Source organism: Xiphias gladius, chromosome 1 (assembly GCF_016859285.1).
Source record: "Xiphias gladius isolate SHS-SW01 ecotype Sanya breed wild chromosome 1, ASM1685928v1, whole genome shotgun sequence".
Lineage (NCBI taxonomy): Eukaryota > Metazoa > Chordata > Actinopteri > Istiophoriformes > Xiphiidae > Xiphias > Xiphias gladius.
The window spans coordinates 28,982,568-29,007,327 of record NC_053400.1 but is presented as its reverse complement, the minus strand read 5'-3'; the positions used below and the strand labels follow the sequence as shown (position 1 = coordinate 29,007,327).

At 39.9% G+C, this 24,760-nt stretch overlaps 1 protein-coding gene across 18 annotated transcripts in view; it reads right to left on the bottom strand.

Moving 5' to 3' along the window:
* The window catches only part of madd (MAP-kinase activating death domain), a 50,875-nt gene that overhangs the window by 20,257 nt on the left and 5,858 nt on the right, over positions 1-24,760 (bottom strand). For 8 of the 18 annotated variants that reach the window (XM_040132449.1, XM_040132488.1, XM_040132458.1 and 5 more), the window contains exons 2-19: positions 22,989-23,210; positions 20,182-20,823; positions 16,634-16,937; positions 15,249-15,380; positions 14,988-15,101; positions 14,695-14,775; positions 12,516-12,572; positions 11,510-11,682; positions 11,126-11,361; positions 10,862-11,018; positions 10,629-10,732; positions 10,339-10,544; positions 9,755-10,008; positions 9,365-9,504; positions 7,990-8,091; positions 1,047-1,155; positions 700-886; positions 314-464 (exon numbers count right to left, since the gene is read on the bottom strand). In XM_040132449.1, coding sequence (XP_039988383.1) covers positions 314-464; positions 700-886; positions 1,047-1,155; positions 7,990-8,091; positions 9,365-9,504; positions 9,755-10,008; positions 10,339-10,544; positions 10,629-10,732; positions 10,862-11,018; positions 11,126-11,361; positions 11,510-11,682; positions 12,516-12,572; positions 14,695-14,775; positions 14,988-15,101; positions 15,249-15,380; positions 16,634-16,937; positions 20,182-20,823; positions 22,989-23,047 — 3,208 coding nt within the window. In that variant the 5' untranslated portion in view covers positions 23,048-23,210. Of the gene's footprint in view, positions 1-313; positions 465-699; positions 887-1,046; positions 1,156-7,989; positions 8,092-9,364; positions 9,505-9,754; positions 10,009-10,338; positions 10,545-10,628; positions 10,733-10,861; positions 11,019-11,125; positions 11,362-11,509; positions 11,683-12,515; positions 12,573-14,694; positions 14,776-14,987; positions 15,102-15,248; positions 15,381-16,633; positions 16,938-20,181; positions 20,824-22,988; positions 23,211-24,760 lie in introns of those variants that run through there. The other 10 variants (XM_040132479.1, XM_040132506.1, XM_040132517.1 and 7 more) reach the window with 6 other exon arrangements.

Here is a 24,760-nt window from a genome sequence, read left to right as displayed (position 1 = left end):
TTTAAATGTGAAGGTTTGGGAGAGGGTTAACAGTATTAGGTAAAGAAGAAAAAACGGTGATGAAATCTAAACTTTACAATTAAAGTTAAATGTTTTGAGTCAACGTCTTGCATGCAGCTTAAAGCTTAATATAAACACAATGCAAAGACATGGACAAGTGTTAGTAGCACAGGCCCACTGCTGTTATGCACAAGAAGGTTTTAAAAAAAATGAGGTGATTTAAAAAAAAAAAAAAAAAAAAATCAACTTCAAACAAAATCAAGCAATCCAACATTAAATGTATGCATTCCTGTGCTAAACCTATGTGACGTACCTTTGGTTTGATAATGTGTGCGTGCTATTTCCAATAAGCTGAAGACACTGGCCATTCCTCCGAGGCCTGCATTAGTGTAAGAGTGCTCCAGACTGGAAACTGTGCATTTCAAGATGTCCAACATGCCTTTGTACACCTTTCTGCTCACCTCCTGGAGACAGGACATAGTAACAAGACTTACGATGATCTCAACAAGACAGACAAATGCAAGCAGCACTACAAGCCCCACGGTCTAATGACAGAGGATGTCTTATGTTGCAAAGATTATTATGCACAAATTTGGTTCAATTTACTGTGACCAATCAAGTGTTGCTAACATTGTTAATATTGTGTATTTCTTGGCACATCAGTTGACAGTGGGGAGGGCAAAAAACAAAGGGTCTCACCACATCACGTATGATCTCCTGTCTGGCATCTTCCTCTGACTGGACGGCTCTGTTCAGCTTGCTCAGCACAAAGACACGAAGCTGCTCGTTCTCCAACAGACGGCGCACTTTTTTCATGTTGAGCCAGCCCACTCCCTGACCATCAAGAACACTCTGCACCACTTCCTTCAAGAACTGCTGGTTCTCACTGAGTTAAAATAACACAGTTTCAGTTAAATTCAACAGATGTAGATGGTTACACAAGACTTGTAACGTTTAAACCCAACAAATATAGCATAGGGAAATAAAATAATATGTTCTCTTTCATGTTGCAAGACAGAAGTTGAAAATTCGAAAGAATTCATTACCTTGTGTTGTTGACTCGACCCTGAGGAGAGGGAGATTCTCTCTTCACTGTTGGACTGTGCTTGATTACTGAAGACTTCTGGTCCACAAGTGCTCGTGGTGCACGTGCGCCTGGAAGAGGAGCCAAAACAATGAGGTTTCTTAACAACACAGAACAACATAAACCAAAACATCAAAACCAAAACCGCAAACTACTAGCTCACTAGACAGAGGAGCACTCAGAATAAGTGGACTGGACACACACAAAGGCACTTGTTCATCAGGAACTGTAAACGGGAGAAAACTTTCAAAATAGTCTTTTTTTTTTTTAAGCTACCACATCATATAGAAAACATCTCTTTGTGAAGAGGACAGACACACCTGGCATCTACTGAAGGTTATCTACTGCTGAACAGACAAATTACGGGAGCTGCTAGAGTCTATTATTACAACAAGAGGTGAAGGACAAATCAAACAGGGACATGGTACACACACACACACAAACAGGCCCCCCCCACACACACACGTACACGCACAAGCACACACACACACAGACACGCACAAGCACAAGCACAAGCACACACACACACACTGGAGTCCAAATGGTGCTCTTGGTGGTGGCATCACACATTAGCAGCATAGAGATGTGAGGTCAGACGGAGGATAGTCTGTATAGCAACTACATCAGTGACACCATGCATGAAAGAAAATAAAGAGATGAGTGGATGGCAAGGAAGATGAGCTACAATTCAAGGTCACAAGCTGACTCGTTTTATTACACTGCTGCATAGCTGCTCGGCATCTGCAAGTGAACCACTTGCTGGGGTTGGGTCAATCATTTTATTAATTTTTTAAGTAATTCATTTAATTCAAATAATTTAATTTTCTTTTTAATTCATTTAATCTTATCATTATATTATAATTTAATCATTTTAAGCCCTCAACATTTCTGATAGTCTATTTGTTTACTCCGTCTCAATTGAATATGTATAGACAGACACACAGATATATACACATACATACATACATACACACACACACACACACACACACACACACACACACACACACACACACACACACACACACACACACACACATAGAGAGAGAGAAAGAGAGAGAGAGAGATACAGATAGCAAGAGAGAGGGACAGACAGAGATATCAAACATAATGTAAAATACTATGGTGGGGCAGCCATGTTGGATAACAGGCTGACCCCCCCTCAGACTGCATGCAAAATGACAACCAAGGAATCTGGTTGTCATTTGGCCCAAAAATTTGTCGGGGACGACTAATCTCACCACATCACATATGATCTCCTGTCTGGCGTCTTCCTCTGACTGGACGGCTCCGTTCAGTCAGATGAAGAACATTTGAAAGAATTCATTACCTTGTGTTGTTGACTCAATTATTATAATAATACACACAAATTAGTTGGGGACGACTCATTTTGAGTAAAATTCAGGTTTAATCTGTACAGTGTCCATCCAACTCCCTTGCACTAGTTGATACAGTGCATTGTTGATGACATAAAACCCTGTTTAAGAGTATCAGGCTTAAGCAATTCTGTGACCACAATTTCACTTTCCTTGCAACACAATAAATCCTAGACAACACTTGAAATTAAGTGCAAGTAGCGAACTTTCCAGGTGATCCAAGTGCAGTAATCCACAGCTGTACTGCCCTATCCTGTGATTAGTACATTTAGTGAGCACGTCCTGAGCTAGACAAAGGCCGGAGATATAAAGACAAATGTGTTGGTAAAATGAGCTCACAATTTCTCCATTTTGTTACTTGCTGATTCTATTTCTAAAGGCATGAGAGGATGGGGGAGGAACGTCCTCCTACATGAAGACACAAAGCTTTCCTGAACTGACATCTGTCACTACAGGCTGGTTTATTGTCAGTTTTATGTGACAGCGGGGATCTATTGTTTATTACTGTTGCTGGAGTGTCACAGGGACAAGAAATTAGGTTTCCCAGCATGTTTGAGTTGGACAATATATAAATATATATAACCTATTATGAGTCAGTCATTCTAAAAGTGACTGCAGTAGAAACAATGCTTAAAACACAAAGACTCTTTATGAGTGTGATAAACATTACTACAGGAAGAGAGCGGAGACTGCTTTTAGATTTTGTCCACCATGAATATGGCCAGATATATCTGAGGCTACATGAAAAAGTTTGTTGGTAACAAACAGTAGTAGCTCCAGTGGAGTCTGTCACAGGAAGCTTCCATCAATTTATTTTGTGGGATGGCCTGCAGGTCTTGGCCAGACCCCACGACTTTTAGCACCTTTTAACAAGAGGCTAGACGAGCCCCAAGGTTTATCATGGAGGATACTTTGAGGTTGCAGCTTTTTTAAATGTCCTGGACCTTAGGGGTCAAATGATTTATTGACCTGGGTAACAAAGAAGAGATGGTGGTGAAGCCAATCTGAATCTGTCTGAGGCAGTAAAAGCTTAAATGCAACAGCACAAAAAGGTCAGCTCGCAAACAAAGTTAAAAACTATGAAAAAGCTCAGCAGATCACCGACTTACAAAGAATCTCTGTAGTATCAACATGTGACCTGGCCAGGTTGAAAATCATAATAATAAATCCAGTTGACAGACATTCCAACATCTCATTAGACAGAATCAGTCACAGTCATAAAGATAACTGATTTTATCAAAATAAAAAATAAAATTATGAAATCTCTCCTTCTTGCAGCTGAGGGCTGGATAACTCGTTTAGGTGTTTAGGTAATGTTTGCATGTTTGTGTGGTCAGATGGGTTTTTGATATGCAGAGCTACACAGTGACCAGTTTTGCAATGCCAAAATGCTCCACAGAGCAATTTATAAGGTCCTTCGTGGCCCCAGCTGTTAAACGTTTGAATGACATGCAATTTTTGCCTGTTTCCTCAGATAAAGGTTGTGTTTGCATCGCTTGTGGTCTGCTTTTTTATTTATCAACCGAATAATTGTATTAATATATCGCTTTTCAATTTAGTGGCTAGATGGGCTCCTGAGCTCCACTAATGTCTTCTTGGAATATGTGCTATTGTGTGTGTTGGTGTTACTATTGTGTGGGCATTATGTCTTTCATTGTCGCTGTCAGCTGTCTGACTTGTGTATCTTTTGTTTTTGTACATGAGGAACCAAACTAGTTTCCCCTCTGGCCATTTATAAAGTTACCTGTGTGTCCAACAGTAGTACATAAAAAAAAAAAAAAAAAAAAAGTACAACTACCTTGTGAATATGACACCACCAGAGACAATATACAGCAACAAATCCCACAGTGTAAGTGAAGGGACATTTCTTGCAATTTTTTACAAATGAGAAATAACAGTGGAAATTGAAAATAGGCAATTCACTTTAATTAAGGACACTGTTCGATCTATTTTTGAAATATAACACTGTGAATTGGTTTCAATAAAATATTATGTTTCAGTACTGTTGTAATTATACAAATAACTACCCAAAGCGCCTTAAGATAGCTCTCTTACAAACAGTGACAGCCTCAGTTCCCCCAACTGAGATTCCTTTGAAACAAACAAAAAGTTCCAGAATATATGCAGCCTCATGCCTTACCTATAAAGTCTGGAGTGTGTCACCTAAATAAATAACGTAATGCAGGGACACTGGAGAATCTTAACCTATCTCCCAGATGGTAGTTTTTGTGACATAAGACAACCATCTAGGCAACCAGTATCTTGCCTGGTAGAAGTCTGAATTTCACTGGTAATAAAAAAAAGATTTTCATCAGTTAGGTTCAAAATTTGCATTATTTTATTTTAGTCACTGCTCATTGTACACAGCACAACTAATATTTGATTAGGCCCAACCCCATTTGTACTGTGTGGGAGCATAGAGGACAAGAAAACAATGGATGTGGGTAGATTAGCTTGGTCTATTCTATTCTTATTTTGTAACTCCAACATCCTCTTCTGTGTCGTGTGCTTCATTTGCTTCCCTGTGGTTATTTGATGCATGATGTATTGTTTCACTTTTTCCTGTGATTACTGATGTTGGATCTAGGTATACCTTTTTCTCGTAAGTCCTTTGAAACTCGCTCGTGATAAGGCTAGTTCAATAAATAAAACTAAACATACTGTGGAGTGAAAAAACAGTTAGTCTGAGGAAGGGGAACAGTCACTATGAATGGCGGCATGGTAAGACAACAGACTCAATGCTCCAGTGGATCTTTGATGACACACACACGGTGACTGGAATGAGGATAGACAGAGGGGGATGCTGGGAGATGTAGTTGACTGGCTTGGAGAAGCATGCAGCTCACTCGATAAAAGGGTAGAACCCACCTTCTCCGCTCCCCGGGCCGGCCTCAGTAATAATCTCCATTAGAGAATTTAGCCCAAATACTGCACACAAAACCCAGAATTAGTGCCGCGAAAAAGGTGGACAGAGAGAGGGACACCGGCCCAGACACAACCAGTCTGAACATCAACCCGTAACACAACAGACATGCACACTCAACATGGCGCCAAAACAGAGAAAGAAAATTAAAAAGTAAAGGAGAAAAGGGCAGACAGAAAAGAGAAAAATACAGTATGTACTGATGATGGTATCAACCCTGAAAGTGTTTGAAAAGATGACTAATGCCATGCATTTGGCAACACATTCAACACATTTACAGCATCAAGTAGAGGCTGGGTATTGCTCCTACTTTGTTGCATATACACTAGTCTGAATCATGTGAATAAATCTGAACTGTCCAGTTCAACACTGAAAATGTAAATCCAGAGCAATGACTGGGAGTTTGAGAATCTGAGCGTGAACACTATCACTGGGCAGAAATCTTGTTCTGAGCACAAAGAACAGAAAAGATAATGATGAACAGTAAAATACTTCAATAGAAAATGTGTGATCTTCCAAGTTTCATCACTGTTTTTGTCAGTGACCTCAAAAGGGGACGGAAATACTCAAGAATGGAAGCCACAAAGCAAGCAAGCAAGGCAAAACACATGAGAGTCGGGAGGTGGGAAATAAATTCCATTCACTGAGGACAGCTCTTTCTGTGAACGCCATTCAAAGACATAAATGTAACTACATTAAAATGTTAATTATGTAAATGCAGTTAAAAAGAACTGGACATCCTTCTGTAGTAGTAAGGATGTGCAGATGCCACACCAATAACAGTTTGCAGTCACAGATGAAATCTTTCAAATTGAAAATGTGTGCATCATAACACATCAAAAAGACTCCCACCAGTCACACAGAGAGGAATGGCAAAGGAACAGAGGGGAAGGCATGGATATATTTGAATGACATTAAAGGTGTCCTCTATCTTAGTCCTATGCTGAGAAACAGGGTGTAAGATAGGAATAGGTCACTTCAAGGATAAAGAAATGCCTAGTCAGGGGGCTAGAACAAACTATCACACATAACCAGACATAACATACCCGGGCTGTCAGGGTCATCTGAACGACAAAGACAAAACACATCGTAATCAAAGTATAACAGAACATTTTCTATGGCAGCTATTCCACATCGAGTGGAGCTATTGAGTTAGATCACCATGCTCCACCTGTTTTTTCTCTCAGTTTAAGTGAAAATCCAACCTTAACAGAATTCACATTAGCATCTTAAACTTTAAAAAGAAAATCATAAATATTAGCCACTTTAATAGCTCTACTAACTCTATTCCCAAGTGCAATTTTAGCCAATGCAACTTTAGCAAAGTATGACAGATGTGTCCGCGTCGTGCATAATTTACCTTCTCTCATGTTTATAAGAGTAATGACTTTAATAAATAGCTGAATATGAGCATGAGCTGAGAGTGCAGCTGAGTTCATTTTGATATGTTTAGGTTCCCAGTCATGTGGAACTGCTGTTAATCCGATATCCGACATCTGAGGCCTGATGCCCATAAAACCATATATCCTGCAGTTGGTTTTGGATCGCTTAACCCTATCTCTGTTCACTTAAAAAAAGACTTACACCTGCCTTGTCACATTTATCTGCCTCCAGATGATATCTGGGCACACATTTGTACCGATGTTCATATGAACTACTCAAACACGCCCGCGCCAAAACATGGTTTAGTAGAAAAAGTTAAAGAAAAAAGGCAAATTAAGCAATAGTCTGGGGGAAGTAAATTGCGCACGAGGAAGAGTTGCTCATCTCTGCAGATGAAGAACAAACAAGACCATGGCAACAACAAATCTGAAGTCTGTTTTTGAGTGGATTTTTCTGTTAAGACTGTTGAGAGAAAAACTATGATATATCTTCAATATTCTCCTTTAAAATAGTGCCATATCCGTTTGGTAATCCAGAAGAAAGAAAGTCAGGCTATAAAAACAGCTCTACAAACCTGCTTGCTCCATTTCCTCCTCAATATCAATATCAAAATATTCTTTACCCCAAAAGATAATACAGAAAAAAAAGCAGAGAAGGACAGACAGGAAATGAATTACATAAGAATAAATAAGAGTGAAAAAAACAAAACAAAAAAAACAATAAAAATACTGTCTTTAGAAAAAGTGTACATTATTTATGGATTAACTTTTTAAAGCATAAGCATTAATTTATCTATAACTACTTAGGTTGTGTTAATCATTAGGATTTAAGAAAGTATATTAAATAAAATGTTTAAAATCGTAGTATCTGAATGATGTTATCTAAATTAGTATGGTAAAATAGCATTAAAAATATCCTAATAAACAGGTACAAGACTGCAAACGTGAAGGCAGTGATGAAAAAAATAGTAAATGAGTGGGTCAGAAAAACGAAATGTTGTCAAGAATGGCACAACATCTTTTTTACTGAATCGTATCCTCTAACTTTGTCAACTCTCCCTACTATACCTGTATGTTCTCAACAAAACATTTTATAATAACGTTTCTTATTAACCATGAAACCACACTGAGCAACTGGAACAGACAATAAGGTGACAGAAAATACCAACTTCATAAAGAACTTGAACAGATGCAAAAGTGGTCAGATGTGCTGGGTTGTCCTACCTTTCAGGCTGGGGAAAGGCGTTGATTTCTCCCTTGCTGCCTTGTTGGGAAGGGCAAGATTGGACAGACTGAAACTAGTGCCGTGGTTCTTGTAAAGATTGCCTGTAGTGGGAGGGATAACCGCATAATCAGAAAATAGGAATAAAATTTAAAAGCACACTTTTGCCAAAGCAAAAGTATAAATAATTAACAGTATTAACATTCACGTAAATTTTGGAGGAGTACATGTTTACTCAATAAAACCATGATGAAGCAGCCTTTGGTAAAAAGTGGCAACTGACCAAGCTGTAGAAAAATAAACTGTTAGAATACTTCACATAAAACAGAACCTACTAAGGTAACCCATCTCCTAAACCTGCCATAACTGATTTTTGGGCCATGTACGGGAAGTGGAAACAACCCCTGAACACAACACTAAAATATAATCACTTTTTTGTTTTGTTGATGTAGTGTTAGTATACAGTTGCCCTTTCACACATCCAGAACATTAGCATTCATTTGGAAATAAGTCCAACATGTACTCTCTTTTTAGCCGTTTTTGATCTCTTCTTACTTCTCATGGAAATATCTGCTAAATACTTGACTATGTTGACCAGCTAGAAGTGTGTATTTCTGCCCTTTGTTGCTGAAAACGTAGCATACAGTGGGGGGGTTTTTTTGGAGCTTTTTTTTGCTGTTAAAACAGCTGCCTACTGTGGCCCTAAACGAAAAAACTATCTCATAAGAGCAGTGAGATTGAATCAAAACCATAAAGTTGCGGGCCGGAAAACCAAAACAATGAGCTAAAAGACGCTACAACTCTCCACAGAGTTTAGGGGAAGTGTCAAAATGACAATTCTCTGTGAGATCATCACTAAGAGTGACCCCTTTCAGAGTACGCACAATCATTAATACATTGTTATTATGAAAAAAATATAGACTATATCCACTTAAAAGAGTAATTTAAAACAAAATCTATTTTTTGTGTTAGCAAATATTTTGAACAGTCAAATTATTATACTATCCTCTGATTTTACTCCCAGTCTATAGTGTCCATTGCAATGGCAGATCTTCAGTTCAGAGAAAATCAAGATATTCTCTTCTCTAGACGACAGAGGAAGTCAGAAAAAATTCTATGACAAGGCAACATCCTGTTCAGTCTCTTCTATGCGACTACACTCACAGTAAAATCTGGATTTGAATGCATTTTTGAATGCATGAGGTGGCGTGTTCCAACTTAAACTGGTTTTTAAGTCTAAAGAATGGGCGAATTGGGTCTGACAAGTGCTTTTGGTGCTCCAACTCATCATCATCATCCATAAAAATCAGCTCACTTTCCATATTTTACAACCTGCACTTAGCTGAAAAGAAACAAAATAAATACAAATATTCTTACTGGCAAAAGACATAAGTCCTCCAAATCCATCATTGCTGCTGTTTGAAATGGTGGAGTTTGGCGAGCTGTTGCGGGAGTCTCCCTCCCCATCAGACTCTCCTGGGAGCCTCAGGCTACTGGGCCGTAAAGGACGCTGTATCCTAAAGAAATGACGAAAAGACATTACCATGTGTCATAGACACAGGAACATACAGTACGCATACAATACGGGAAACTCTTAAGCATTCACATCATATAACAACATCACACCACCAAAGATTCAAGACCACCATGAATGGAGAAAATAAATGGACATGCTGGGTTTTGCTAGATAACATTGCATGGTTGGTCAGAGAGCCCATTTGAATGATGATAATGCATTCATTCAAGTGATGAACAAGTTTAACACACTTGTTGCCATTGAGGTTCTGGTTGAATCGAGGGGTGTATGACTCCACTTGCTCTTCTGCATCAGGGTCATCCTCTGAGGGGAAGCCATACTGGGGCTCAAAGTATGGGTTGTCATACTCTTGCTTTTTGTTGGCTGGGTCCACCAGGCCAGCGTCAGCTGTAGGCCTGAGGAATGGCTGACTGCCCAATCCGGGGACAGGGTTCTGTAAAGCAGCACTTGCTGATGCTTCAATTTCAGGTGCTTCCCCCTGCTCCTGGAAAAAAATGAGTACACAGAATAATGGGAATTGTGTAAATGCCTCCTCAGTGGACAATTAAATATTGTTCTTTTTTCCTTCATTTTAATAGAACAATTCTGCATTACTCTTTTTTTCCCATATTCACACTTCTGAGGAATATGACATCGAAAAGTGTACAGCTCATGTTAAAAGTTGTGTCTACAAAGCAATAAATATATAAATGAATAAAGCTAGTCATCAAAACATCAGAAATTTAGTTTCTACAAAGGGAAAGAGGATGAGGAAAAAAATACATTTGTGAATTAAGTGAATTAAAGCTTTCCACTAAATAGAAAGATCACACACATTGTTGACTCCCTGGATGATTGTGCTGGGACTTGAGCTTGCAGTCGTGCTGGAGCTTGAGCGAAGCGGTTGTCCATCAGAGGGTTCGGCAGGTCCCTCCCCACTAGGTGGACCCTCCGAGCCATGACCTTCCCTGAAGTCATGGAAGTCTTGAAACTCAACCTCACTGGCATCTCCCAGTGCCGCATGGGTAGGGGGGTCCAAGCCTAAGACATCAAATTAAAATATTACGAGGAAGAAAATAGCATGAATATGGTCAATGCGTATCTTTTAATCAAGCAACAACTTACTTGGTGTGTCTCCCTGGATGTCACCTTGGATCATCTCACTCACAAGGTCTCCAAGGGAGGAATAGGATGAGCTGGAGTCATCGTATGCCTCACTGTCACTACCACTGAAACAAATGAAATTTATTAACAACAGCTGCCTAACTGAAACTACCTACACCAAATTATAAAATAAACCAAAAACTCAACCACGCAGATTAAATTGTTATGCCAAAAAGGATCTTGTTCTTTTATACCTGTCTGTGGGATCAGATTCGTTGCCCTCATCCTCCAAGGGACCAGCCATAGCTTCAACCAGCTGGGAGCTTCCATCATACACTCGGTAAACCACTGGCTGTAGCTGGTGAGCATACCACTTGGGCTTGTCTCCGATTAAGGAGGGGTCAAACACATCTGAAACAGAAGTGTGCAGAGTATGTTTACAACACTCAACTTACCTCTGTAAACTGCAAAGTATATTGATCTGGATATAGGCTATGATCATCTTAAATGAGTCTTACTGTTATGTATCCTCTGAAAGGCGAGGTTGGTGGGATTAAGAGCCCACTCCCCATAGAACTCCACTGCCTGGGTGTGAGAAAGTTTATCTGCAAAGCCAGAGCGCCGTGGCCGAGATGCAAGAAAAGACGACGACTGAAAAGCCACCACTGGTCGGGGAAAGAGGCGCAATGTGCGAGTGTGCATCTGGAACCCCTGAAGAACATTTGGGGAGTTGAAGAACCGTACCATGGCCACCCTACAAGACAAAAAAATATATTTCAGTTTAATATTTCTTCATTTTGAAGTATGTACAACCTGACTTCAAGGTTCCTAGCACCGTGCATACTGTAGACAGTGACAAAAACCTGACAGACAGTCAATGGAAAGAGACATTCAAGGCTTGCCTGGTGGCTACATCAACAGAATCAACGTCATTGCCGTATATTAGAGGGTTGAACTCTGTGGAGGATGGTGAAGCTTTATCTCGTCCAGGTGGGAGCAGGGGCATCTCCTGACCTTCCTGGAACTTCTCCAGGTTCAGAATGGGTTGGGTGTTCAAACTCATACTGGCCAAGGCCTACAACAAGTGACAGTGACACTAGTTATAAACATAGCAGTGGATCTAAAGACAAAAACACAGTGCTGCGATGGACCACTCCCACGACTGGCATCAACATTTAGTTAATAATATCAATTTCTACACTTAATGGGACATTATATAAATTTTGGCCTCCCTAAAGAGGGAAAACCATTAGGACCAAAGTGACTGATTGCTAGAATGGGGACTTAAACATGGAAAATCTGTTTTAAGGGGTGATATTTTAATGGGATGATTCAACTCGCTAAAATTAATCTAAATAGCAATCTCAGTAATGTGCTAAATGAGGTAACAGTTGATAAAACTTTTTTTTCTCCATTTTTACTGGTTTCACAATTACACTTTATTCTTACTATATATACAGAAGCTGAAGGATCAGTTTTGTGCATGTTGATGCCTGTAGTGGGTGTGCCATTTTGGAGAGGAAGAGCACAAGGGAAGTAAGTCACTATGCATGGTTTGCTTTGAGGGAACTGCCGCAGACTCAAGTGTCAATGTTTAGCTTAGCATAATGGAACATTTAGTTGCTGGGTCTGGATGAATGTTAACTTTGTCAAAGTGATTAGCTCCATCATATCTTGTTTTGGTTACAAGAACACTCACTGATGCCAAGATAGATGCACGCACATTCAGTCATGCGCAAGCCAGGGCTAAGCAGTGTATCAAAAGACTGGTCCGCAACATTCTGTGACACTGTTATGCATTTTATTCAAGTCTTGAGGAGACAAGTAGTAGTGACAAGCAAAATAATGTGAGAGAGAAGATATCCGTGCAGGGGCATTACACATTCCACAGGAGGAGAAATGAGTAACCTTATATTCAGAGGAGAAGATCTGCTTTTGGGTGATCACGGTCAACCTAACCAGACACTAGGAAGGGGATAAGAAAGATGCGAGGAGAATCACATGAAGGCCTGGGATGACAACTTTGTGACCGAACTGGAACAGCACATGACGGAAGGGTCGCAATCCACGGCCCTTTCCCCTTTCTTTTCTTTGTCTCCTTTTAACAGTACTTTCCTATTTTTAAAAAAAAGATAGATCAAAAAGATCTAACCATGGAAAAAAACAAATTCTTTTATTTGATTTTGCAATTAAAGAGAGGTATTGCCATTTTATCATTTCCATTTTCAATTCTACAATTTCCTGAAGAAAGGAGATAAGAAAAGATAAGTTTGTGTTTGTTTTGAAAAGGTGAAGGATGGCCAGTAAAGCAAGAGAATTTGCAAATTTGAGTGAGACTGAAGAGACAGAAATTTTGAGAAAAGAAAGACTTAGAGAGAAATAGACTTAGAGGAATATGAGGAAAGAGGAAATGCTTTTTATGCTTTACGTGAAAAACTGTGAGAAACACAGACAAAGCACTAATGTGACCGAAAACCAGACTACACCCAGAGAATCCAGCCACTAAAAGACACATGAGAGCCATCCATGGTGACCAACTTGGATAAACCAGTGGTTAAAATGGAGTGGCGATGATAGATACAAAACAGCAGATCTTTTCAGACATATAGATAAAATACTTGCACAATTAAGTACCTTTGGCAAAATAAAAGCCTAGTTACGGAAAAAAAATGTCGAGTGAGCTGAAATAATTCAACCAAACAAAGGGTAAATAAATCAGTCGCTTATTAGGACCAATTTATTTTAGCTATCCAGTGTTAAGTGCAAGTATTTTCAGTGGCTCTCACATCAGCAGCATTCTGCTTTGGCATCAAAATCTTCTGATCATCAGTTAAACCATCTTCAGTGACATTTTCTCCATTCACAGATATCAGTATTACGTGCTTGTTTCCAAATATACAACTGCTAAACTGAAGCTTTGCACACTCCTACACACCAGCCTCTCAGTCACACAACCGCACACAGGGAGAGAGCTGCTAATCACATTCGGCTAATGAACCGGTTCTGATTCAAGGCACATCAAACAAAAACTGTTTTGAAGTTAGTTTCAAAAATAAGAAGTACAGTTTAAAATGGAACATATAAGGAAAGTTCTGTGTTGGTTGTCTTCAATTAGACAACCAAAGTTCAAAGCTTTGAACTTTGAGTCCTTAGTTCTCATCTGCAAAACAACTACATTATTTTTATTAAAAGTGTTGGACTTTTGTGATTTCCCTCATCATTTAATTGTATGATTAAAAAGGAAATAATCACAAGGATTTTATTCACTGTTGCTTTTTGTGAACCTTACTATGGATGAAAAATGTTTGAAACATTTATTCCTGTAGTCGTTCAAATAACAGATCATAATATAACTGGTGAACTTAAAATGACGTAATAATGTTGATTTCTTAAATTTTGCAGAAGTTTCAAAATTACTGCAGAAAAACAATGTACGCAGGATGCCTGCAGTCTGATTGACTATCAACAGCCATTGGCTAACTTTTCTTGGCAAATAAGCAAACTGAATGATTATATAGTTTCCATATTTGCTAAGATGCAAAAGGACTTTGGACGACATGTTATTGGTGTTGCTCACAGTTTGGAAAGTGAGGTGTATCCATGAATCAGAACCAGATTCTGAGGTTATGTTAAATAATCGGGTTAGAGGGGCGAGTTAGTTACTACCAGTATTACTAAAGGTTTTGCTTGGGTAGTGGCGTCCTAGCATCTGATTTTACCTCCAAGAGCTAGTGCATGCAAAGAAAACGGGAAAAAAGAAAAGAAAAAAACATTTGTTTATGTTAGTGCACTACAAAACCCTTTTCAAATGCTCCCACACTCATGTACAATACATACAACTGTGCTGAAGAAGGAAACCCCTACTCCTCACATAGCTGAAAGAGAAGTTTTATATTTATATAAGAGTGCAATCAGTCAAAGGAACAAACATCAAAGGTCAGCTTCAAAGAGTACCTGTGTTCCAGAAATTTCTGTGCATAATGCTTATATGTGCCAGTAGTCCCACTGGTTTTGGGCTGGCTGCCACATTCTAGAAGAATCAGAACATTACACTGATCAAATCTAGGAGGAATCAGACATGCAGTACCTGTTTCAGATGTTTCTTAAGCTCGCCTGCTTCGGGCTCTGGAAGAGGTGGTAGCATCTCTGCATTGGTGGGTGCTATAACCTGCAGAGAAACGACAGTCCTCTAAGTTTATTTTGTAATTTATCTGAGTATAGAAAAGGAGAGCAACACAAAATAAATACTCAATAGTTAAGCCCAGACACCCCCCCCCCCAATAGTAGGTTAATTAGACTTTATCTGTTTTACTTGCACATAATGAAAACAGACAAAACAAGATCAGGAGGAGGAGTAGAACACAACGCTGATGCACTGACCTTGCTGCTGTCAAGGTCCACAAGCCACACATCGTCTGGCATTTTAAAATCACATTTGTAGAGAAAGAAACTGGCTGGCACACCTATAATGTAGGGAGTGGGGGCAAGAAGGAGCTGTGGAGAGGAGAAAACATAACAGTCAGTCACACTTTGATGTTACCACAGCATTTGCAATTAAAACAAGCTTGGTAAAAATTTAAAAGCACAGGAGGAACCCTCTACTTACTCGAAATATATTCATAAAAATTTATAACGTTTTACCTGTTCAGCTGAGGCCATGCATGTTGGCAGTAAGGGGATAACAGGGAACATGTACTCCAGAGGGTAGATCATGGCCACAAAGGCCATGACGCTCATAGACAAAGCATTGTAATCTCTGGATTGAAGAATGACCTGAGGAAAAAAAAAGAAAGAAAAGAAAACAACATACATGGGTTTTATAAGGCAAACATTATAAACATTTATTTCCCTGTGTATTTCAATATAAACATGGTTAGCTTTCACCGTCCATGTTCATACTGTCATATTTAAATAGACAGACACACTGTCACCTAGCTGACTTATTATTCTAGTGCTCTATTACACAATTATTTGTCTGATCTATCCATATTCCCTCTTTTTGTCCGTAATGCTAGCGTGTGAACAACAATTTTGCCTTGGATTTCTAACAGCAATATTAAAAACTGAACTTTTATGAAAAATTGATTTGGCAGCACAAAGAGATTGAAAGGAAGTCCCTCTGAAAGCTTCCAGGCAGCACTTAGTTCAGCCTTACTGAATTTAATGATGTATTGAATTAATCTTCAACAAAAAAAAAAAAGGATGAATACAAGATGGCAGCATTTCATACAGGTTGATAATTTACTTGTGGTGGTCGACCCTGAGGAAGGGGGGGGGGCTGCAAGCAGCGCTGAAACTAACTAATGACTGCACCTGGATTCACCTTTCTGATGGACATTTTAAGCTGCAATACTACACAGATGACTGGACAAAAATGTTCTGGGTGTGGGAACATTGGTGTAGGTAGGTGGCCCAGATACATTTTATATTTGGGAAACACTAAGTGCCAGAGAGGAAGAAAATAGGGTGCAGCATTTATCCAACACTATGGCCCTTCAGCAGTGTGACTGAAGCTGTGAATCTTAGGGTTGATTTGGGATTGTTGCAAATAGGCCTTTGTTTCAGTGTTGCTGTAAACCAAGATCAACAACAGAACCCTACACCAGCACCAGCCAAACAAGTGCTCATATTACATCCCTATCCATGCTTCTAGTGTTAAAGATGGGAGAGAGAGATTAAGAGTCTCTCTCTTCACTCATACAGTGTCGTCTTTTAACCTATCATCCTTTGTCCAACCTGCAGTCAAATGACTTCAGTGAGCTTACATCTAACAGAAAATGTCTCATGAAGGTCACTCAGGACATTTCTAAGGAGGTCTTTGCCCAGGCAGGGACATTCAGCTGCACCCCAGAGGAAACCACTGGCAATTACAACATACCAAATATAGCTTTGCTTGTCAGTCTGGCCCTTAAATAACATTTCAAAGATGATTCTATCGCAGTTTGGTCAACCACACATCTCTAGTTCCTACAACGATTGATAAGAGACAGTTTGCATCCTGAACTCACTGTTGTAGAAGTCCTTACCTTGTGCTCTAGAAGTACACAGCTGAGGACCTGAAGACAGGCGTCCACACCCAGCAGCTCTAAGGGGAGGTGTAGGGGGAAGTCGACCATGGAGAAGCGGGAGTTGTCAGGCAGGGCAAAAGTGAGTGGCCGTTTGAGTTCATGGGGCAACACTTCCACATCCACACGTCTCTGACCAGGCACTGGTACTGGTGAACGCAGCAACCGGTACACCCACGATTCAATCTCCCGCAGGTCGGCCAGCAGCTGGCTGCCTTTCTCTTCTACTGACAGTGCACCAGTAAAAACCCGCCACATGGTGTCCCTGGGAGGGAAAAAAAACAAGTGTACAGTGTATTCAGGACTCGGTGTATACGTTGGTGTTTACATTCTTTCAGCTGACGTTAGAGGTGAAATGAATCATTTCCATCACACGTTTTTTAAATTAACTCTTTATCCATAAAATTAAAAAAAAAAAAAAGGGAGCAAATTCCCCAAACAAGTTCCAATGTGATGTTCCTAAATTGCTTGTTTAGTCTGACCAACAATCCACTACCACAAGATATTAAAGTTTGAATAATATAAAACAAAAGAAAATAAATTCTCATATCTGAGAAGCTGAAATCAGTGAATGTCTAGCATTTAGAAGGGGCAAGTTAGTCACTGCCTTTATTAATGGTTTTGCTTAGATAACAGGGTTCTGTCATCTGATTTAACCTACAAAAGCTTAAGCTCACGAAAACAACAAGAAAAGGGAAAGGAAAACATTTTGATTATGTCAGTAAACCCATTTCAAATACTCTCACACCTTGTCTACAATACATGAGACATCACATTGCCATATGACATCTCCAAATGTCTATTTTTGTCTGACCAATGGTCCAAAACCAAAACTAATTCAACTTGAAATGATATAAAACCGTGAAAAAGCAATAAATCTTGAAATCCTAGAAGCTATTTTCAATGAATATCTGGCATTTTGATTTGATAAAGTTAAAGACCCTGATTAATAATTTGGTCTTACTATACTGATTAACTATCAACACCCCCAAAAAATCTAAACAAAAAACCCCACAAGAATAGGCCAGATTGCGATGTAAATATCAGTGCAAAACCCACTCTTAAACTGTAGCACCTTACTGGAACTGTTAGTGTCACGCCGAAAATTACAGGCAGTTTGAACAGTTATGAGGAACCTTAGAAATAAAAAGCCTATTGTGTAACAACACGATTACATACTGGCAGATGACTACAGTGACTCCTATGAGCATTGATTTAATACAAAAATCTGGCTGACATGTAAGACACGAATGGATGTCATTCAACACTAATTTTTGGGTTAAATACTGAATAAACTACATCATTTGTTCATTTTATTGAGAGGCCTCAACAAACACCCAGTGAAATCACTAATATGACAAGCAAATGAGACCGAAACACCGGGGAGGCTCTTAAGTAACAGCAAAATATTGACGTGAATACCCTCCGCTCTATTCACGCATGGTGCCATTAAACCTCTTATAGAGTGTATACTCAGTGCATGTACGGTAAGATGGGAAATAAATCATTAGTCCTTTGGAGCCCTCCCACCAACTGCAGCTGCCACCCAAAGGCAGCCAGAGACCTCAATCTGTCAGAGCCGCCACAGAACAAAGCGCTGGCAGCCATTATGCAATGGCGCGCCTTCTACTTTGCCATTGAAGCACCAAATTTCAACCAATCGTGTCAGGAAAAAAAGGATTCTCAGGTCTGTTCAGCCTTCGGCTTGAATGGCCTTTCGAAGTTGTCAGAGAAACCACAGTTCTATACTGATGATAGGTGGATCCACTACAGCAGTTTTTCAGAGGAGAAAATGTCAAGGTATGAGACTGACTGTGCATTAGACATTCCTACAATCCCTCATAGTGATGAGGGGGAAAGCTGCACTGGTTCTATAGCTATAAATAGATGACTGTGGAGAAAACATGTGCACCTTGGGTGAAAACCAACAGTCATACTGGGCCTAAGCCAGTGTTGAGTGACAGCCTGATTAAGGCTTTGTCGCTCCAAAATTGCAATCCATTGTATCACCCATGGCAACAAAATAACCCAAAGAGCACTGCGAATACTGCCACATCGCAACATAATGTCACAGCAAAATACATTGTGCGGCTGTGGGTGTTTTCTGTAGCTTAAATAAAATATGAATCCATCACCCCTGGTGGTTAATTAAGAAAATATTAAGTGAAATACCAGGCTAAATGGCATTTCTTCATATTACTGTATACAGTGGGTGTACCATGCAGTTCCTACACACCTTTTTGTTGTTTTTAATTTCTGGTTTAGGGTTATAACTCCATCCCCTTATTATAGAACAAAATAAACAAAACTTCACAAACACAGTTACGTATATAGCATTTTTCATTCTTTAAAAATGGCTCTGCGCTTCAGTTGCAGCCGTAACACTGGATGAAATGAGATTTGCTCTAATACAAATCCCTCAAAACAAATGAAATGAACTGTGAGTATATGGCCTGCCATTATTTATCATCAAGGTGGGGTCTGATAGCATAAAGTGTACGTTGAAAACATGACACAAGATGCAGATGGCACTTCAAAAATGCATGGTGCCGCAGACAAAGGCGCTTGTATTAATTCTGAAAGACAAACATACTAGTAATAGGTAGAGATGAGAGAAACAGATAGGGGAAGAAAGAAAGCAGTAAGCATTGCACCAGCAGCTGCCGAAATACTATAAAAAGTAGCAAATTCTCCCAATTTTTTTGTAAACTTTTCTAGCCTTGAGTTTGTACAGTCAATAATTTGCATGAATGCACAAATGCCATTCATCAGTTTACAGATGATGAAGGTTATGCATGAGCTGTATTTACCTAATTGTCTTTTCTTTTTAAGCAATGCTATTCATTCTTTTTAAAGAACTTGCAGGTGTGCATGTACAGACTTAGTATTGTTTATTATTGGCCAGTTGCTTTTAACAAGACTTAACCCCAACTCCATACAGACTGTAAAGTTCATTACATTCCACAAAACAAAATTGTTGAAGGAATGAACATTGTACTGACCAGGTCGAGGACTAAAAATTGATGGTGTGGAAGTAAATGCAATGAGTTAATTAAAATCAAAGGCTTCATCCCCTTTGTAGTATCAATGTACTCAGCAAATTTCATGGTAATCAGTCTGTTAAATTATGAGAGTTTGTGATCAAAGTTGATATTTGGCCTTAGGGTGGCACAACAAAAATGTCACAAGTGTCAAAAACAATGAGAATTCATCATCTGACAAGGCATGAATGTGCTTAGCACTTTCATTTCAATTAACCACAAGATTTTTCGTATTTGTGGTGTACCAAGTTTGTTTTGATTGTGGACCCAGAAACTTTGATATCCATATTATCCATGTGCTGGGAGCTTGGCCAATGAAAGCTTTGCCTTACTAAAACAGGTAAAGGTATGTTTTAATGTCCAACAGTGTAAACCTTGAGAAAACAAGAAACAATCCCAACAAATTCTAGATAGGCAACACAGAATTGCTGTATGTTCACTACTTGTAGATGCAATCTTAAGCCTCACCTCTGGGTTGCACGAGGGAGCCCAGCACGTTGTGTTAGCCTCTGACTGCAGCAGTCCACCAGCCTCTTGAGAATATATAAGCATTCCCTGAAGGTAGAGAAAAATGGGTAGTGGCTGAGTATGCACAGCGAGGTCAGTGTGCTGTTGCGGTTCCTGGGTGCCACCTTAGCAGAACTTCGTCTGTGCTGTGGGGATTTGCCAGCATTTAGCTCGGCACCTGGTTTTCCACTCTCTTCTCCAGAGGCAGGCGGAGGTGCTGAGTCAGCATTGTTGGGTGGAGGTAACGCGGAAGGTGGGCCTCCACCGCTGCCATCAGACCCTTCACTAGTGGTCTCCGCTGCCTGTGCTGCTGTCTCTGTGTGACTGCTCTTGTCCCCACGAGCACGGTGATGTCCTCGCTGAAAAGAGCGGTAGAAGTTGACGCAGATTCCGTAGCGGGTGATTCCTGAGTCCTTGTCAGTCAGCGTGAAAACAAATGAGGAGTCGTCACGAAGGCTAACCCTACGCTGGCGTATACTGAGGCAGCCCTCTGGTTGGCAGAAAAACACCACATCTGGTGGGAGTGGGAAGTCGTGGTGGTCCTCCAGTGGGTAGCGGCGGAGGAGCTGAGGTGTCTGGGCCACACTGTCACTACTTGGTTGCCTGCAGGGGGGATGGACAAACATTTTTTTTTAAAGCAGCAACATATATTTCAGTGTTGTACCCACCATTAGCTCTATGTGGTTTAATAACTCCTTTCTGTTCTCCATGCATGTTATAACTCATTCCTGATGTAATGTGTTTCCCGTCATCTATGAGGCTGGGAATCGAGAACCGGTTACAGTTGAGAGCCAGTTCTAAATTCACCTACCCGTCGGAATCGTTTGCCTCTGAGCTTATCAATTTTGACAGTTGCACATTGCAAAACGATGACGTCAAACTCATGTGCCTATGCTGCTGGAAGCTTGCAACAAGAAGGAGTCATGGTGGAGAGGAAGAAATGGTCCAAAACGTGGTTTCATTTCATGAAGAAAGGTGATGACAGTGCTCGTTGTAACTTCTTTAAAATGGTTAAAAAAAAAAAAAAAAAAAAAGGGGGTGGAAACACCAGCAATTTGGTGAAACCTATTTCTACGCAACATTGGCTTAAATTCCAGGAATGCCATGTATTTGACACTCTGCAGATGAGTACCACTGCTTCTCAACCTAGCCCCACGTCCATTACTGAGTGTAACTATCTTATGTTATGTAACATTAGCAGCATTCAGGCAGGCTTAACAGAGTTTTTCTTTAACTAAGAAAACCTAAATGAAAACAGTAGTTAAACAGTGGGGCTTTTGCAAAACTGAGTCACATGCTTGGCTTTTCCTACTCTGTTTCTGCACTGTGTTCAGACTCAGAGATAATAAAATTGTTGCGCTGATGCTAAAAAACCTGTGTAGGCCTACTTTTTTTCCCCCCTCACAGAAAACTTATCTGGAATCGTTAAGGGAATCAGACCAATAAGCAGAGTCAATAATGCCGCTGGTATCAAAAAATCCTTTCAATTCCCATCCCTACTCATGCTCAAACGATGTTTTGAATTTAATTTTCAATGGTCATTAACTGATGAGAGAAGCATTTCATGAAGGAGGAATCAAAGCCAAAGCCTTTGATAACTTGATAGTACATAGCAATGGCTAGCAAAGCCCTGACAGTAGTCTGGTGGTTACAAAAGCAAATTTGTAACTATATTTAGCTTTTAAATATCCATTAACTGGTTTTGAAAAACTGGTCAGGGGAAGCACACAAGTAACACCCATCCCGTCCCACAACAATTCTGAAATTGTCCTTAAGCATAACACTTAAATCCCTAAATGTTCTAGTAGAGATACTCAGTGGTTAACTCTAAAAACAGTGGCAGACTGGACAGTTCACTAATTTCACTGTGTTCATGTGAATCATCCTTTTCTCCTTTGGCTACTCTGCTTGAAACAATCAGCATAATTATGCATGTTTCAGGATTTCATTTTCTGTATGTCAAATGGCAAGACAGGGGTATTCCAAAAACATCCACTCACAGCAAGTACATCCAGTGTGTTCAGACCAACAGAAACAGTGACACAAAAATATGCAAGACGCGTTGAGCGCAAAGTGTTAATGAGTTTCTGCAGGGTACAGGTAGAAGATGATATAACAACCAAGAAGTCCAGTTTGTATACTTATCATACACCGAGACACCCCAAGACAGTTTACACATCCTTTGAGCCTGGATTGTACAACTCTGGGAATTTAAAATCACGGTAACCATGATCTTCTCCTCCGTCTTGACAGTTGCGAGGTAAGCTGTTAATTACCACAACGCCAAGGTTCAAGCTACAGGGTGTGCTATATGTGCTTACACATACAGCATTCGATGTTGTGATTGTGAGTAAAAGTGTTGCCTTGTGCTGTGGCAAAAGTAGAGCTAGGACCTATATTTTTGGCGAGGATACCTTGCAGTCTTCTGCTGGCAACTTTGCAAAAAACACATCCCTAAAGCAGCAACTCGAGGTGTCTCTGAAATGACTGACTTTTTGCCATTTTGTGGCACAATATAATTGTTGGTCTTATGGGGCCTTCATGGGTTGTGTAGCTATGTTAGAGGTAAGATGTCAAAATGGCTTGTCAGGAAAATGAACTGCTGTCAATCAGTAAAAAATATACCACTCCAAGCCTTGACAGATATTTCAGTAACCGGCATCACTAAACTTCGGTTTTCAGAGCAATATTTACAACCTCCATAATGAATAAGTTGACTATTCATTTAAACCAAAACTACTACTTAAGTAGTCAGATTATGTTCTTACCTTGCTCCAACCACTACCAAGTAGTCGAGAAGGCGAGGGCACATTTTCTTTTTCTCCATCTTGGATTGACCACGTCCTGTATGTCACGGCATCCAGGATATATGTTCCCTCTTGAGTCAGTGGTGCCTTTCCATCACAAGTGGGACAGTTGAAGTGTAAAGTTGAAACACAGCACCTTGGTTATCATTGTGATGGTTAAAAAAAAAAACGACTATGTCAGACCTGTAACACACAAAGAAAAAAAAAAAAGAATTAATTCTGTTTTAGGTCATTTGTTTCTATGGCCACAATAAAATAAACATTGGAGTGAAAACCTGTGAGAAACAATGTGGATGCATAATTAAGGTACCTGGTCCACTACCACTGCATAACACCAACCAGCCACAGGATTTTTCACAGCTGCAAAAACTGGGCTAATGATGGTGTCATTATCTATAGTCTTTGACTTTTTTTTTTAAATGTCAAGGACTAGAAGAAGTTGTGTGCACTATAAGTCTACTCAAGTTTGCAGCAGTCTCCATTTTCCCCTCTATCTGTCTCATCTTCTACTTCAGTCAGAATTGACTACTTTTCACAGGAAGCCTTTATACCCTAGGTGGTTCACTGGTAAATATAGAGAGCCACGAAAACTACTAGACTTTTTCAGTTTTATGACAGAGAGATTTTTCAGTTGAAAAAAAACAAAACAAACATGAGCAGACTGGGAACATTGTGGTATTGCGCTGTCCCAAGTTGTTCAAACAAGTAACGAGTAACCCATCGAGGTTGCAGTTTTATTTGACAAACTACCAATGAGAGATCAGCAGAGAGGGAAAATATGGCTGCACTGAATTAGAGTTCATCCTTTGTGAAAAATCTGAATCCGGGAAATGACAGAGTTAATGTTCTAACATGTTTTCTTGCTATCAGACATCATAGTAGCACTGCTGGAAATGTCACTGCAATGTCACATCCACATTTACTTTGCAGGACATGAAAAACATTTACAAGGATGTCGTGTTGATGTTCAAACATTCCCATTTTACAGTGTGTTCATCCCCACCAGACAGGGTACATGGCAGACACTGAGACAAAGCAGAAGGAACACAAAAGACGTCAGAGGTGACAAGCCTACGTCTGTGTATCCATTGTACGACAATTGTCGCCAACGTTTTACCCCAAATATTAAATGGTAATAAAAGTATAGCTCTAAACAAAGTGTGCTCAAAAATGCACTGTTCATTCCTATAAGACTCTGACAGTGCTGTAAGTTGTTTAGCATCCTGTTATGACTATTACGTCAGCTGTTTTTGTTGGAGGATAAAGATTTTTCAGTAGAGGCTCGCTAATATAGTAAGCAGCTTAGGGGCCTTAGTGGAGTGAGCACCCTTCTTTTCTTGTACTATGGCCTGTGACTGAGAGGTAACTATAGCACACTCAACCAGCACCTCTACAGACGGCTATTCAGCACCATGGAGGCAGTTACAGCTCCAATCTAACATCTTCTCACTGCCACGATGCCACAAGATGCTATAATCGTCAAATTATGAACCTGACACAGCAGGATGAAAATTTCCTACATGGCAACATAAAGTCCACGACTACAAGTGCTATGAGTGAGTGCAATGGCTATTCCCTGACATCATGACAACAAAGTATAATAAACAATATTTCGGTTGTTTCAGCAACAGGACATTGCAAGCAAGCAGGCTGTGCTCAAGTCAAACAAAGCTACAGTAAACCAACAAAACTGGTGCTTACTCATCTCAAAAGGAACAGTGCTCTACGTGTAC